The 15,214-nt window shown below is 32.5% G+C and overlaps 1 protein-coding gene and 1 long non-coding RNA gene across 2 annotated transcripts; one reads left to right on the forward strand and one right to left on the reverse strand.

Annotated features, from left to right (window-relative positions):
- The first annotated feature begins 4,502 nt into the window (after window positions 1-4,502).
- On the forward strand, window positions 4,503-6,116 carry LOC123193437. The gene is made up of 3 exons (XR_006497087.1): window positions 4,503-4,812; window positions 5,109-5,699; window positions 5,793-6,116. It is a non-coding gene; the product is annotated as an uncharacterized LOC123193437 (long non-coding RNA).
- Window positions 6,117-8,546: 2,430 nt separating this feature from the next.
- LOC123193088 (uncharacterized mitochondrial protein AtMg00810-like) lies at window positions 8,547-9,224 on the reverse strand. Its single transcript, XM_044605872.1, has one exon. The coding sequence runs from the start codon at window positions 9,222-9,224 to the stop codon at window positions 8,547-8,549; it is 678 nt and encodes a 225-aa protein (XP_044461807.1).
- Between the last annotated feature and the right edge of the window lie 5,990 nt (window positions 9,225-15,214).

A 15,214-nucleotide genomic window follows, 5' to 3' on the forward strand; every position in this document is an offset into this window, starting at 1 on the left:
TCTCAATATACTGCTTCTCTTCACCTACAATATCTTCACAGAAAACAAAAAAACAAATCAAGCAAAGTGTGTTATGGATTATTAATTGGAGAACATTGGATTACCAATCATCATTAGAATTCTAGATATAAAATCCGGGTATGCTTTTCTATGATCCTAGACCCTTTTAATTTTCACTAACAATTCCCCTCCTTAAAGGAACTTCACATTGAACAATGCTCTAATTTGAAGACATTCTTCTGCAAGTCTTTTCATCTAGGCACTGTAAGAGAAGAACCTAAAGAAGAAATGAACTTGGAAAACTACTTTATGAATATGAACTCTCTCTTCAACGAAAAGGTAATTTAGTTTATTCTTCAAACTAAAAAATAATACTACCTATTGCCTTCAAAATGTTTTTTCATTCAAAGAACAGATCAACCTGACTCAATATGTTGACAACTTTCACATTGTAAGCTTGTAGGTCTTTTACACAAAATATTTACATTATGAATTATTTGCTGTAGGTTGCTTTTCCAAGCTTGGAAAAGATGGTGCTTTACAGTTAGATAACTTGCAACTGATATGGCATAACCAAAAACTCCATGCGGAATCCTTCTACAAACTAAGAGTAGTGAGAGTCGAATCCTATGAAATGTTATTGACTATTGTTCCATCTAATACTCAAGGACATCTCACCTTTTGCTGTCTAGAGATATTGACTGTTAAGAAATATTGGAGTATGAAAAGTCTCTTTCCAATATCTATTGCTACTAGTCTCATGTAACTTAAAGAGCTGTGTATATCCTCTTGTGGGTTGAAGAAAATTGTTTCTGAGGAGGAAGTTAATGGCGCCCCTACATTTTTGTTCCCATGATTAACATATATCAATCTTGACAACTTATGGGAACTTAAATGCTTCTACCCGGGGTTGCATGCGACAAAGTGACCAATGCTAAAAAGTTTGGCTGTGTACAAGTGCAGGAAGATCAAATTTTATGCTTCTGAAGTTCCTAGCTTCCAAGCCAGAGGTGTGGAGAGGCAACCTGCCTTTTTTTTGTTGGAAAAGCTATATTGATTTCAATTTCATGAAACATGTTTACAATCATCAAATTAATTTGATATCACACTATTTTTAGTATGATAAGTGTATAAACAAGTATGTAGTCCAAAAGACAAGCCATACAGTACACCAACTCAAAATTAAGATTTGCATTAAGTATCGGTTAACTTCAGTTTCTAATTCGTAAGTGGGCAATGATTTTTCTATCCAATGAAAATAAATGAAGAAGTACTTTTCCTTTTGCCTGATTATAATAAATTTATTTTTCTTTGTAAATCAATCTCGAGTTAACATTTTAATCAGTTGAATGTTTCAGTTACAAGATATTTTTCATTTTTTCTGATTAAAAATTGTTGTTCATTTATGTAATTTAATGTTTCAGTGTATATTCATTAATTAATAACTTGAAATATATTAGTAACATAATCAGCGAGAGAATTAAACCTAATTCTTATATTCTGCATTAAAATTTTGGCTCATAAAAGTAGATAAAACCTTTTGCTTTTTACATGTCTATTTACAGCAATATAATTTGCATTACTTCCATATTAGATGTGTGGTTATATATGGTTCTATTTGCTTATTGTTAGATGTATATGACATGCAATGCACGCACCATTTATATGCTAAAATCTTAGTATTTACATGTGTGTAGTGGTGAACTTGTATATGAGCGACTGCAAATACCACCTACGGATATACTTGTTCATTGATCTTTAGGTCATGCCGGATTTGGAACTATTGGGTTTAGACGCTCATGACTTCAGATTGACTTTCCTCCACAGTGATCTAGCTGAGAGTTTTGACAAACTTAGGAAACTATGGTTGGTTTACTTTGATGATGATTGTGTGGTTTCTCTCTTCGATTTCCTTCAAAAGTTGAATTGTTTGGAATATCCTTTTCTTACTAATAATAGTTTCAAAGAGTTATTCCCCTATGAACAAGGACATATATGGAAACAAGATTTTCGAGGGGACATAGTTCTTCAAAATCTTCAAACGCTATGTATATATAGATATCATTGTTTGACAATTTTAATGCCATCCTCATTGTCCTTCAAAAATCTTAAAACTTTGGAGGCTTTCAATTGTGATGGATTAGCCAATGTACTTTCATGCGAAGTAGTCAAAACTCTTGTCAATCTCACAACACTGAGAATAAGAGACTACAAGTTGGTGACAGAGATTGTAAAAAAATAAGAGATTGTTTTTTTCCAATTGAAAGTTTTGGAGCTTTATTGTTTATCAAGTTTTCCATTCTTTTGTTTAGCCAATTATTCATTCCAACTCCCCTGTTTGGAACAACTTATTGCAAGTCAATATCCAAAATTGAGCATCTTTTCTTAGGGAGTGTTAAGCACACCATTGCTAAAAAAATACAATTGACAAAACAAAATAATCATCAAGAATATTTTTGGAAGGAGGATCTTAATTCTACTATCAAGCAAATGTTTACAGATATGGTATTCACTCTTTTTCAGAAATTTTATTTACCTTCTATGTCATTTCTATAGATAAGTATTATATATTCATGGATATATGGTGATAATTTAAAATTCTATACTATTTTTCATTTTGTTGGTACTATATATCCACATGTCTATATATATATATATATATATATATATATATGTATGTATACAAAATTTTCATAACTTTGGACACAAATAATGATATGATACAATGTGATTAAATGTTGTTTTTTCTTTAATTTAAAACTATTTAATCACATGATGACATATGATTATTTATGTACAAAGTTGTATACATTGTTTGTGTACATATCATTGCTCATATATATATTGCCTGTATTCTTGCTTCCACCCACATAAAAGGTTTTATATTTCTGATTTGGGGAAGAATTTATATTACAAGAATGTGAAACTTGTTGATTAGGAGTTAATACATTATTGTCAGTATTCAATATTATAATTTCATCACATGTTAATATGAAATCGTCTTCGTAGCTCTAGGTAACTTTATTTGTTTTGGCTCCTTAAAGATCAAAATCCTAATTTTATAGGTTGGCTTTTGTAACTTTGAATATTTGACACTCTCTGAATTCTCCAACATGAAAGAAAAAATATGGAATGACAAGTTATCATTAGACTTATTCTAGAAGTTAAAATCTCTATTAATAGATAAATTTTTAGATATATCAAGTGATATTCCATCCAATGTGCTATGCCAGTTCAAAAATCTGGAAATGTTGAATGTAAAGAGTTGTTAGTCAATAGAACAAGTGTTTCCTATGGAGGAAATTCATCAAGATGTTTTGGGCTTAAAGAAATTGAAATCATTGAAAATTGACAATTGCAATCGCTTGAGATATATATTTACTCCGTCTATAGTGTTGGGCCCTGTTCAACTCCAAGATATAGAAGTGAAAAATTATGCTTTGATCCAAGAAATCATCGAAAGGGAAGGGGAGAAGGATGCATCGAGTGATCAAATTATAATCCTTCAATTAAACTCTATCATGTTTGAGTCGTTGCCTAACTTGACAAGCTTCTATTCTGGAGGTAATATTTTGGAATGTCTGACCTTGAAAATTATTATCATTAAAGACTGTCAAAAGATCCAAATGAAGGAGTTCTATATTAATGTTGCATCATTTTTCACTGAAAAGGTACGCGTGTTTCAATTCTTACCATGGGATAAGTTAATTTTATATAAAAAAAATTTGGTCATGTAACAAACACTTTATGTGCATGCTGGTTGAATTTTCCACCTTGGGATCATCTTCTTTCTTCCAGAATTTTAACAATCTTGGTCATGGATGGCTTTGATCAATTAAAATATTTATTCTCATCATTTACGTTGAAAAGTTTTTTCAATCTGAAGGAGCTTGAGACATCTAATTGTATTTTCTTGGAAAGAGGTATAGATGAAGATGAAGGGACAACAAGAATGATGTTGTTTCCTAAATTATACCAGCTGAAGCTTAGAGATCTTCCAAAACTCACAACATTCTGCAACTCCACTGCAAATTCTGTTGAAATGCCCTCCTTATTCAGACTCTGGATTGACAATTGCCCAACTATTCAAACATTCATCTCCAGTTCTGTGTGCGGTGAAATGACATTATCAAGAAAAGAACCTGAAGGAACGAGTGCAAAGGAGAACTCCACTCACATGCAGTCTCTTTTTGATAAGAAGGTGATCTGTCCATTTATTTTGTTTGCAATTTTTTCTTATCCATCATATCTAATTTATAATTTTGAAAGTTACTAAGGGTGGATGTTTATGTTTTAATTGTAATTTGAAATCTTCAGGTAAGACTCCTTAGTTTGGAGAGATTAAAAATCACCGATACTGATCATTTGGTAAAATTATGGAATGATGAGGTCTCTTTGGATTCTTTCTACAAATTAAATCGCGTGTTTGTACGCCTTTGTAAAAGACTAGTTAGCTTTTTTCCATCTAACATTCTTGGGAGTCACCAGAAATTAGAATATTTGAAAGTACAAAACTGTGATTCAGTTGAAGAGATATTTAAAGTACTTGAGAAAAGCTCTGACACGGTGGAGGAAATTGTTCCCAAGGAGGAAGCAATCCCTAGGTTTGTGTTTTCTAAATTAACCTTGTTGAATTTACAGATGCTACCAAGTCTCAAAAGTTTCTACCCGGAGATACATATTTCAGAATGACCAGATTTAGAAGTGTTGAAGGTGCATGGATGTAATAACCTGAGGATCCTTGCTTCAGAATTATTGAGCATCCGAGGGAGTCATGGCTACAGTGAAGAAACACTGTTCTTTGTTTACAAGGTATGAGCATCAAGTGCTCAATTAAATCATGTCTATAATTTAATAAATTGAAGGCACTATTACTGATTTTGCAGAATTTTGACTCTCTCTTTAACTTATTTAATCTTATTTCTTGAAAGATTATTATTATTAGCAGGGCAGAATTTTTCTTACTGGACAAAATTATCATCATTGTCATTACAGATATAACAAGTCCCAAATATCACAAAATTCAGCATATAAATTGCTACTCTCCTAAATCAATCATCTTTTCTTTTTCGTTTCAACACTTTTTTTGTGATTTGCTGATTTCTCAGGATGCATTCCCTAGCTTGGAAGAACTAGAATTATGTGAAATGCCCAGGTTACTGCATCTGTGGAAAGGAATTTCTCAGCCGAGCAATGCTTTTCAAAATCTCAATACTCTAAAACTGTCAGAATGTAGCAGTTTAGAAAATTCATGGTCCTCATTAGTGTCTTTCCAGAATTTGGAAACTCTTCAAGTTTCAAAGTGTGATGAATTGAGATATTTACTGACCCCCTCAAAAGCTAAAACTCTGGGTAGACTTACTAGAATGAATATATCTGATTGCAAAATGATGGAGGAAATTGTAACACGTTTGGGAGGTGAAGTAATAGAAAATTCAATTGTTTTCTGCAAATTGGATCATTTGGAACTTCACTGTTTGGCCAGCCTTAAAGGCTTCTGTTGTGGGGATTATACTCTGGAATTCCCATCCTTGAAAAAAGTAGTAGTCAGAAAGTGCTTGGAGATGGAGACTTTTTGTCATGGAGTTTTAAGCACACCAAAGCTCCAAAGACTACAGTTTACAGAAGGAGAGGATGAAGTAGAAGAATATTGGTAAGGCAATCTTAATTCCACCATACAATATTTATTCAAAAATATGGTATAATATTGTTGACTCACCAAAGCTTTGAGTTGATTGAATTCATGGTTTTTAATTTTTGTTAATTCAATGTACTCTGCTTTATGATCACAGAATGTGCGGAGCTCCAAAGAATATTGAGGCCATTCCTTCAATACTTTGTGATAGATCGCGGCTCTATTTCCTCCAGGTGAAAAGGGACTTTGTTACTGCCATCTTTTTAGCTGATTTTATCCTTACATTTTGTTGAAGGTGAAGTGCCCTCTCTTTACACATTTGTCCAGTTGTTGTTTTATGTATTCCAATTTCCCGAGTTGCCAAGACACTTTGGGCAGACCAGAATGCTGTTTGTTAATTTGTGTGCTGAAGAATTATGTCGTCAACTGAAGATTTGTATCCTTGTAAAAGCAATCAAAACAGAGCAAGCCCTTGTATCAATTTATGAAGAGGGCGATTATACAATGTCACATTCAGCTAAAAATTCGACGCCTCTTTTTCCGCATATAAAATGCAATTTAATTTGGGAACCAAAATCATGATGAAAAAGTAATGATGATTCAAATTTAGCTCTTTGAGTGAGGACAATCTGATGTAACTTATGCAGTGCAAAAACAACCACACAGGCAAAGTTCTTTTGCATCAGGTGTGCTTAAAAATCGCAGAGCCCATAACAGAGCTCAAGTAACCACTCCATATACAAATCAAATCTCCCCTATGGATATGAGTATTCCACATATTTTTGAGTTGATAATCGAAAATTGATAAGCATACAGCTTGAAGATTTACCGGAACTCAAAAGTTTCTACCCAGGTTCGCATGCTAAGAAGTTTGGGTGTGTATAATTGCAAGAAGATAAAAGTGTATGCTTCTGAATTTCGCAGCTTCCCGGCCAGGGAAACGGAGAGGCAGCCTGCCCTTTTTTTGTTAGAAAAGGTATGTTTTCAGTTTTATCCATACCCACTGATAAGTGCAACATGTTTACGATCATCCAAATTTGATATTGCACTAATTTTAGAATGATAACTTAAGAACCCAAAAGACAAGAGCTCCTATCATATATATATAAGCTGAAAAACCTTCTGTTAAGCAGTTGATGTAGGATGCAAATTGGGCCCAACAATACAGTACACCAACTTCAGTTTCCGATTCTTATGCAATCTGGGACATTAATTTATGTTTCTATTCCAACTCAAATAAACGAAGAAATGCTTTTCCTTTCGCTTTGATTATAATAAAATTATATTTCTCTTTAAATCTATTGAGTTATAAACGAACTAGATGTTTCAGTTGCATGATATTATTCATTTTGGTGGTCAAAATTTGTTGTTCATTTTTGTAATTCATTATGATTAACCAATTTCTTATTTTTTGTATTAACATTTGGCTAATAAAAGTAGAGAAGAGTTCTGCCTTTCATGTTTCCATTTACAGAAATATAATTTACATAATTTCCATATCAAAGACCTGCGTATATACCTTTGTACTTGCTTTTATATATATATATATATATATAAAACATGTGACACCTGTACTGTTTAAATATTAAAATCCTAGTTATTTGCTTGTGCATTGTGGGGTACTTGTGGCTGATTGAATGCTTACACCTACTTATTTACTTGTTCATGATTTTTAGGTCATGCCAAATCCGGAAGGGTTGGGTTTAGACACTCATGACTTCACATTGACATTCCTACCAAGTGATCTAGCTGAGAGCTTTGACAAACTTAAAATACTTTAGAGAAGTAATAAAATAATTACAAGAATGTGAAACTTATTGATTTGGAGTCAATACAATATTGTCAATATTCAATATTATAATTTCATCAAATATTGAAATGAATCCTTATTTTTTATTTTAGGTAACTTTCTTCATATTGGCTTCTTAAAAATCAAAATCCTAGTAATAACTTGTTTTAATTAATTTAATTTTAGCTTCCATAGGTTGATTTCCGTAACAGTGAACATTTGACACTCTCTAAATTTCTCAACATTAAAGAAAAAATATTAAATGACCAGTTACAAATCGACTTATTTTGAAAGTTATAATCTCTAATAATGGATAAAGTTTTGGGTATATCAAATGGTGTTTCGTCCAGTGTGCTATGCTGCATTGAAAATTTGGAAATATTGAATGTAAAAAGTTGTGAGTCATTATTAGAAAAAGTGTTTGATTTGGAGGAAAATCATCAAGAAATTTTGGGCTTACAAAAATTGAAATAATTAAAAATTGTTGTTTTTTTAAACCAAAAAATCACTCAAAGTATTTGATGAAAGCTGAACTGATAATTTTTTCATTGATAACCTTTCAATTTATACAAGAAAATTCAATAACAAAATCAAGAAAGATTCCTACAAATCAACCAAAACAAAAAAATCCAAACTAAAATTCAAAAAACTTGAAATATTCAAACACAACTTAAATCAGTTGTGATTTTTATTGATATGATTTGCGAATCTGTTAGCAAAAGATGCATCAAATCCTTCACTCCTCCTTGCCTCTTTTGCTGCAAACTCCAATCTTCCTCCGAAGTTCTTCAAACCTAGTCTTTGACAAAGCGTTAGTCATAATATCAGCAAGTTGCACATCAGTTCCGCAATGCACCAAAAGCAATTTCCTTGCTTTTCTGAACATCTCTAATAAAAGTAAAATTTGATCTTAAAATATTTCGTTTTTCCATGAAACACAAGATTATTATAGATAACTATAGCAGCTTGACTATCAACAAAAATCTTTGTGGCTTCTTCCTGCACATGTTTCAAATCTGATAGCAACTTCCTCAACCATAAAACTTGATTCATAGCAGCTGTGGCAACAACATATTCAGCCTCTGTTGTGGATTGAGCTACAATGTCTTGCTTCTTAGAACTCTAGGAAAAGCATCCAAAACCAAAGCTAAACACATAGCCTGAAGTACTTCTCATATCATCATAAGATCCTGCACAATCACTATCAGCATACCCATGAAAATTCAACTTTTCTGACTTCTCAAACATGATACCAAAATCAGTAGTGCCTTTGACATATCTAAGTACTCTTTTGGCAGCTTTAAAGTGTACCTCAGTTGCACAATACATAAATCTGGATAGTAAACTTACAGCAAACATAATGTCAGGCCTTGTTACAGTAAGATACATTAGACAACTTATAAGGCTCCTGTATAAACTTTCATTAACTTTTTCAGCTTTATCATCTTTTCTTAACTTCTCATTCTGCATCAGTGGCGTGCTTATGGACCTGCAATTCTTCATGTTGAATTTCATAAACACCTCTTTTGCAGATTTTTGTTGGCTAATGAAAATACCTTGTTGTGATTGTTGGATTTCTATGCCAAGAAAATATGGCATCTCTCCCAAGTCTGTCATCTCAAAAACTTTCATCATCTGAGCTTTAAATTGTTGCATTAGTTCTTCATTGTTTCCTATCACAAAAAGATCATCAACGTACAAAGAGATAGTAATTACATTGTCATTAACACCTTTCACATACAAAGTTGATTCACTTAGACTTTTTGTGAAACCATTCTTCAATAGGTGATCATCAGTCATACTATACCATGCTCTCGGAGGCTGTTTGAGACCGTACAAGGTTTTTTTTTTAGCAAATACACTTTATCTTCATTTTCTTTCACTACAAAACCTTCAGGCTGTGCGACAAATATCTCTTCCTCCAAATAGCCATTTAGAAACACTGACTTGACATCAAGTTGATAAATTTTCCACTCCAATTAAGCTATAAGTGCCAAAAGCATTCTTATTGTGTCAAGTCTTGCGACTAGAGCAAAAGTCTCTGAGAAATCCACTCCAAATTGTTGGGCAAACCCTTTAACCACCAGCCTTGCCTTGTGCTTGTTGATTGAACTGTCAACATTTAGCTTTGTTCTAAACACCCACTTTACTCTAATAGGTTTCTTATGGCTTGGCCTATCTACCAATACCCAAGTCCGATTTTTCTCTATCATTCTCAGCTCCTCCTTCATTACTGCAATCCACTTTGAATCTTTTTTTGTATAAATTATAAATTATATATATAAAATATGTACACATAATATTACTCGTTACTCCAAACCCTCTCTTTTACAAAGGGGATTGTTTGTAGGGTTGGATTCTAATCTAACCGAACTCAAACGCTATTTGATTACTATTAAAATGAGCTAGACAAACCAAAAAATTCAATACTCAAACTTAGCTTGCGAGATCAGTTTTAGTAGGCTTAACAAGCTTGCGATTACAGAGATTTTTTTTGTCCCCATCCCCGCCCCTTTCCCTGTTTTTATCGGGGCATTTCTTCCCCGTTAGGGTCGGGGCCCCTAAAGTAGGGTCCAAATTGCCATCCCTAGTTGTATCCTATCAGAATCCCAATATGAGCCTTTTGATCTAGTTTATCTCTTTTCACTTCTGGGACATGTGTATAACATATGTTGCCAAATATTTTCAGATTTTGTATCGACGACTTGTAAACATTCCAAGCTTCAAATGACATTTTGTTTTTCAACTTCTTCGTTGGCAATCTGTTGAGCAAATAAATTGAAGTGTTAACTACTTCTGCCCAAAACTTCTTGGGACGTTTCTTCTCAAGCAAAAGGCATCTAGCCATGTTCATCACCGTTCTATTTTTTCTTTCACTCACTCCATTTTGTTGTGGAGTGTAGGTTGTCGTCAACTAATGCTCAATATCTACACCTTCACAAAACTTGTTGAATTTATTAGAAGTATACTTAGTCCCATTATCTGATTTGATTACCTTCAATCTATGCCCACTTTGATTCTTAATCCAATTTTTAAATTTCCAAAAAACATCAACTACTTTAGATTTTTGTTTCAAAAAATAAATCCAACACATCTTGCTAAAATCATCAATAAATGCTATGTAGTACTTATTACCATTCAAGGACTGTGTTTTCATTAGACCACACAAATCTGTATGTATCAGTTGTAGCTTCTTAGTTGCCTTCCATGTCTTGTTTTGCGAAAACGACAATCTGGACTGCTTCCTTAGTTGACAAATTTTGCAAGCTCTAACTTTCTGTTCAATAGTGGGCAAATTTTGCATAAGTGCATTACTATGCATGTATTTAAGTGCAGAGTAATGAAAATGTCCTATCCTTTTATGCCAAAGCTCAGACTGATCTAAGGAGTTAGGATATGCGCATGAATTAGCTTGCATCAAATCCAACAAAATTTTTTTTTCTTCATCTTCATTGAAAACAAGTCATTCCCAACAGGATCATAAATCACACAAGTTTTATTTTTAAAAATCACATAATAATTCTTTTCAATCAATTGTCCCACGCTCCAAAGATTCTGATCAATTTCAAGTACAAACAACACATCTGATATTAGTTTTATACCTGAAACACATTTGATGGCCACTGTTCTTTTACCTTTGACTGCAATGTAATCTTTATTTCCAATTCTTACTTTAGAAATATAAGTTCGATCAAGCTCCTTGAACATGCTCTCATCATAAGTCATATGATGAGTGCAGCTACTGTCAACAAGCCACGCATCATTGGTTCTGCTTGTTGTCCTCCTTGTTGTTTGTTCTTGCAAACCTTTTCCATATGGCCCAACCGATTACATGACCTGCATTGAATATTAGGTCTGAACCAGCAATATTTTTGGATGTGTGAAGTTTTCTTATAGTGTGGACATGGTGGGTATTTGCCTTTTTTTCCTCCATCTTTGTTGTTTTCACCTTCCTTCTTATTCTTCTTGTTCCAATTCTTTTTGCCCTTACTTGCTACATGAGCTTGATCCTTGTCTTTGGTTTGAAAAACTCCTTCTGTCATTTCTTCTGTTCTGATAGCCATTCTTTGTTCTTGTGCTTGCAAAGAATTGATTAGCTCAGTCAAAGTAATCTAAGTAAGATCTCTTGAATCTTTAAGAGATGATATCTTGGCTTCAAACCTTTCTGGTAGACTTACTAACACCTTTTCCACAACTCTGCTATCAGATAATTCTTCACTAATCAACCCGATCTTGTTGACTATAGCCAAGAGTCTATTTGAATACTCTTTTATGTTTTTTGTTTCTTTCATTCTCAGAAGCTCAAATTCCTTCCTGAGATTTAGAACTTGCATCCATCTTGTCCTATCGTTCCCTTGAAAAGCTTCCATGAGAGTATCTCAAGCTTGTTTTGTAGTCTCACAAGCTATGATACTTGTGAAAACTTCATCAGATATAGTTGAGTGAATACAGGTCTTAGCCTTTGATCTTTTCTTCAATTCACTTCTTTGATTTCTTATAGCATCCAAAGTTGGATCTTCAGGCAATGGTTGAATATGGTCATCTTTAATAACGTCCCAAAGTTCACAGGCTTCCAAATATGACTTCATCTTTATTGCCCATATTTGGTAATTCACACCAGAGAAGACAGGTGGTGCAAACATGAAATTGTTTCCTGCCATTGCTGATAACTTGAAGGCTTGGTGCTTGATTTTTTTTTTTTTTGGTGAAGGGTTCCTCACAGATTCACTCTTAACACAGGTTCCTTAAGAACAAGGGTGCTCTGATACCATTTGTTGTTTTTTAAAACCAAAAAATCTCTCAAAGTATTTGATGAAAGCTGAACTGATAATTTTTTCATTGATAACCCTTCAATTTATACAAGAAAATTCAATAACAAAATCAAGAAAGATTCCTACAAATCAGCAAAAATAAAATAATATCCAAACTAAAATTCAAAAAACTTGAAACATTCAAACACAACTTAAATCAGTTGTGATTTTTATTATTATGATTTGTTGAATCTGTCAGCAAAAGATGCATCAAATCCTTCAAAAATTGACAATTGCAACTGCTTGAGATGCATATTTACTCTGTTTGTACTATTGGGTCTGGTTCAACTGCAAAAGATAGAGGTGAAAAATCGTGTTTTGATCAAATAAATCATAAAAAGGAAAGGGAAAAAGATGGAGTGAGTGATATAATTATAATCCCTTGATTAAACTCTATTAAGCTTGAGTTATTGCCTAACTTGACGAGCTTTTATTTAGGAAGTAATATTTTGGAATGTCCTCCCTTGCAAACTATTATTGTTCAAGACCTGTCAAAAGATCCATATGAAGGAGTTCAGTATTCATCTTGCATCATTTTTCACGCAAATTTTGTTGAAATGTCTTCCTTTGTTAAGTCTTTGGAATGAGAATTGCCCTGGTATTCAAAAATTCATCTCTAGTTCTGAATGTGTTATCATGACATTATCAAGCAATGAACATGAAGGAATGAGTGCAGAGGAGAACCATACTCACATGCAATCTCTTTTTAATAAAAAGGTAATCCATCCTCCTTATTTTGTTTTCAGTTTTTCCTCTTTCCAATATATTTTATTTCGATTCAAGCTAATTTATATGTTTAGGATTTACTAATAATGAATGGTTATGTCTAATTGTAATTGTAAATGAATCCTTAACTTAAGATTTCCTTGTTTGGAAAGACTGGAAATTATTCAGGCTGATAAATTGGTAAAGATTTGAGATGACCAACTCTCTTTGGATTCCTTCTGCAAATGAAATTGCGAATTTGTGTACTCTTGTAAAAGACTTGTTGGTGTTTTTCCATCCAACATGCTTGGGTGTCACTAGAAACTAGAATGTTTGTGTGTACAAAACTGTGATTCAGTTGAAGAGATATTTGAAGTACTTGAGAAAACCTTTGGCATGGTGGAGGGAATTGTTGCCAAGGAGGAAGCAATCCCTAGGTTTGTGCTCTCTAAATTAACCAGGTTGAGTCTTCAGAAGTTCCTACCCAAAAATACATATTTCAGAATGGCCAGTTTTAGAAAAGTTGTAAGTATATGGATGTGATAATATGGAGATATTTGCTTCAGAATTATTGAGCATCCGAGGGAGTCATGGAGACAGTCAATAACTGTTCTTTGCTTACATGGTATGGGCCTCAAGTACCCTATTAAATCATGCCTATAATTTAACAAGTAGAAGACACTATTACTGATTTTACAGAATTTTGACTCTCTGTTTTACTCATTTTATCTAATCTCTTAAAAGATTATTATTATTAGCAATGCCTAATTTTTTGTACTGGACAACATTATTGATATTATCTTTTTGGATAATGTAAGCCTGCGAATATCGCAAATCAGAACACATAACTTGCAATCCACCTAAACTATTCATCTTTATTTTTCGTTTCAATTCAACACTCTGTTTTTGTGATTGACTAATTTCCCAGGATCCATTCCCTAGCTTGAAAGAACTAGAGTTATGTGAAATGCCTAGGTTGTTGCTTCTATGGAGAGGAAATTTTCAGCCTAGTAATGCTTTTCAAAACCTCAAGACAGTAAAAGTGTCAGAATGTGGCAGTTTAGAAGATTCATGATCCTCATCTGTGTCTTTCCAGAATATGGAAACTCTGCAAGTTTCAAAGTGTGATGGATTGAGATATTTACTGACTTTGGATTGAATCACAAGAATGAATGTATCTGATTGCAAAATGATGGAGGAAATTGTAACACATTTGGGAGATGAAGTATACATTTATTCTATTAGGAACATGTTCTCGTATCATTTTTCGTTGGAAGATAAGAATCCTTTAGTCCTGGACAAGTTTTCTCCTTTATTTCAATGAAGATAAGAAGAATTGCACTTACTTTATTCTTTTTAAAGTAATGCTTGATGCTTTGGTATTTTTGTTACATGCTTTATTAAAGTTTGGGTCATGCCATGGCCAATATTTATGCCACCCACCTTCAAAAAGTAAAAGGATACAATTGTTGGTCATGGTGTAGATTATTAAAAATTTAATCAATTCTCTTCCTGTTTAAATACAATTGGTTGCGTTGCGTGGGAATTTGAAAACTACTATTCATAAAAGTTTTAGTTTATATTTTGACCACCGAAAGATAAATTCTTTATCTTGTCTCCATGTATTTTATCTTTATCAACATTCTTTGCTTGAACTTACCAAAAAAGAAAAAAAATTCTTTGCTTGATTTTAAATATGTGTAAAGTTGGTTAAAGTATTTCATTATTATACTTTGCTTGTATCTAAAAATTGACTAAAATGATATTATTTTGATTAATACATATTAAAATAATATCATTTTAGTATCAAATAAAAAAAAAACTTAATTTAAACTCAAACTTGAATTGAACTCGAACACTTTTTAAGTAAACTTGAACTCGAATTGACTCTATTAAAGAAAGTTCGAGTTTGAGCTTAGACAAGTTTGAATTTAACTTGACCTGCATTCAATTCTATGTTACATATCAATCATGAGAACTGATATAGATAAAAAATATTTTGAGAATATATTATTTATTACCTATAGTACTATATTTTGTTCATAAAAAATAAAAAATTTTGATAATATTTTATTATAAAAATAAAAACAATAAGATTTTCTAGAAACAAAATATTTCCATCAAATTTATACAGAATAATCATTTATATATATATATATATATGCAATTTTATTAAATATAATAATTATTTATTAAAATAATTTTTTAATTTTATTAAATCAGTTTATTGATTGATGGTAATTATATTAGCAAACACATTGGTCCCATGGGCAC

Source organism: Mangifera indica, chromosome 12 (assembly GCF_011075055.1).
Source record: "Mangifera indica cultivar Alphonso chromosome 12, CATAS_Mindica_2.1, whole genome shotgun sequence".
Lineage (NCBI taxonomy): Eukaryota > Viridiplantae > Streptophyta > Magnoliopsida > Sapindales > Anacardiaceae > Mangifera > Mangifera indica.

Bases quoted from the DNA above. Each gene is read 5' to 3' on its own strand.
- LOC123193088 (XM_044605872.1), bottom strand. From the start codon at position 9,224: ATGACTGATGATCACCTATTGAAGAATGGTTTCACAAAAAGTCTAAGT.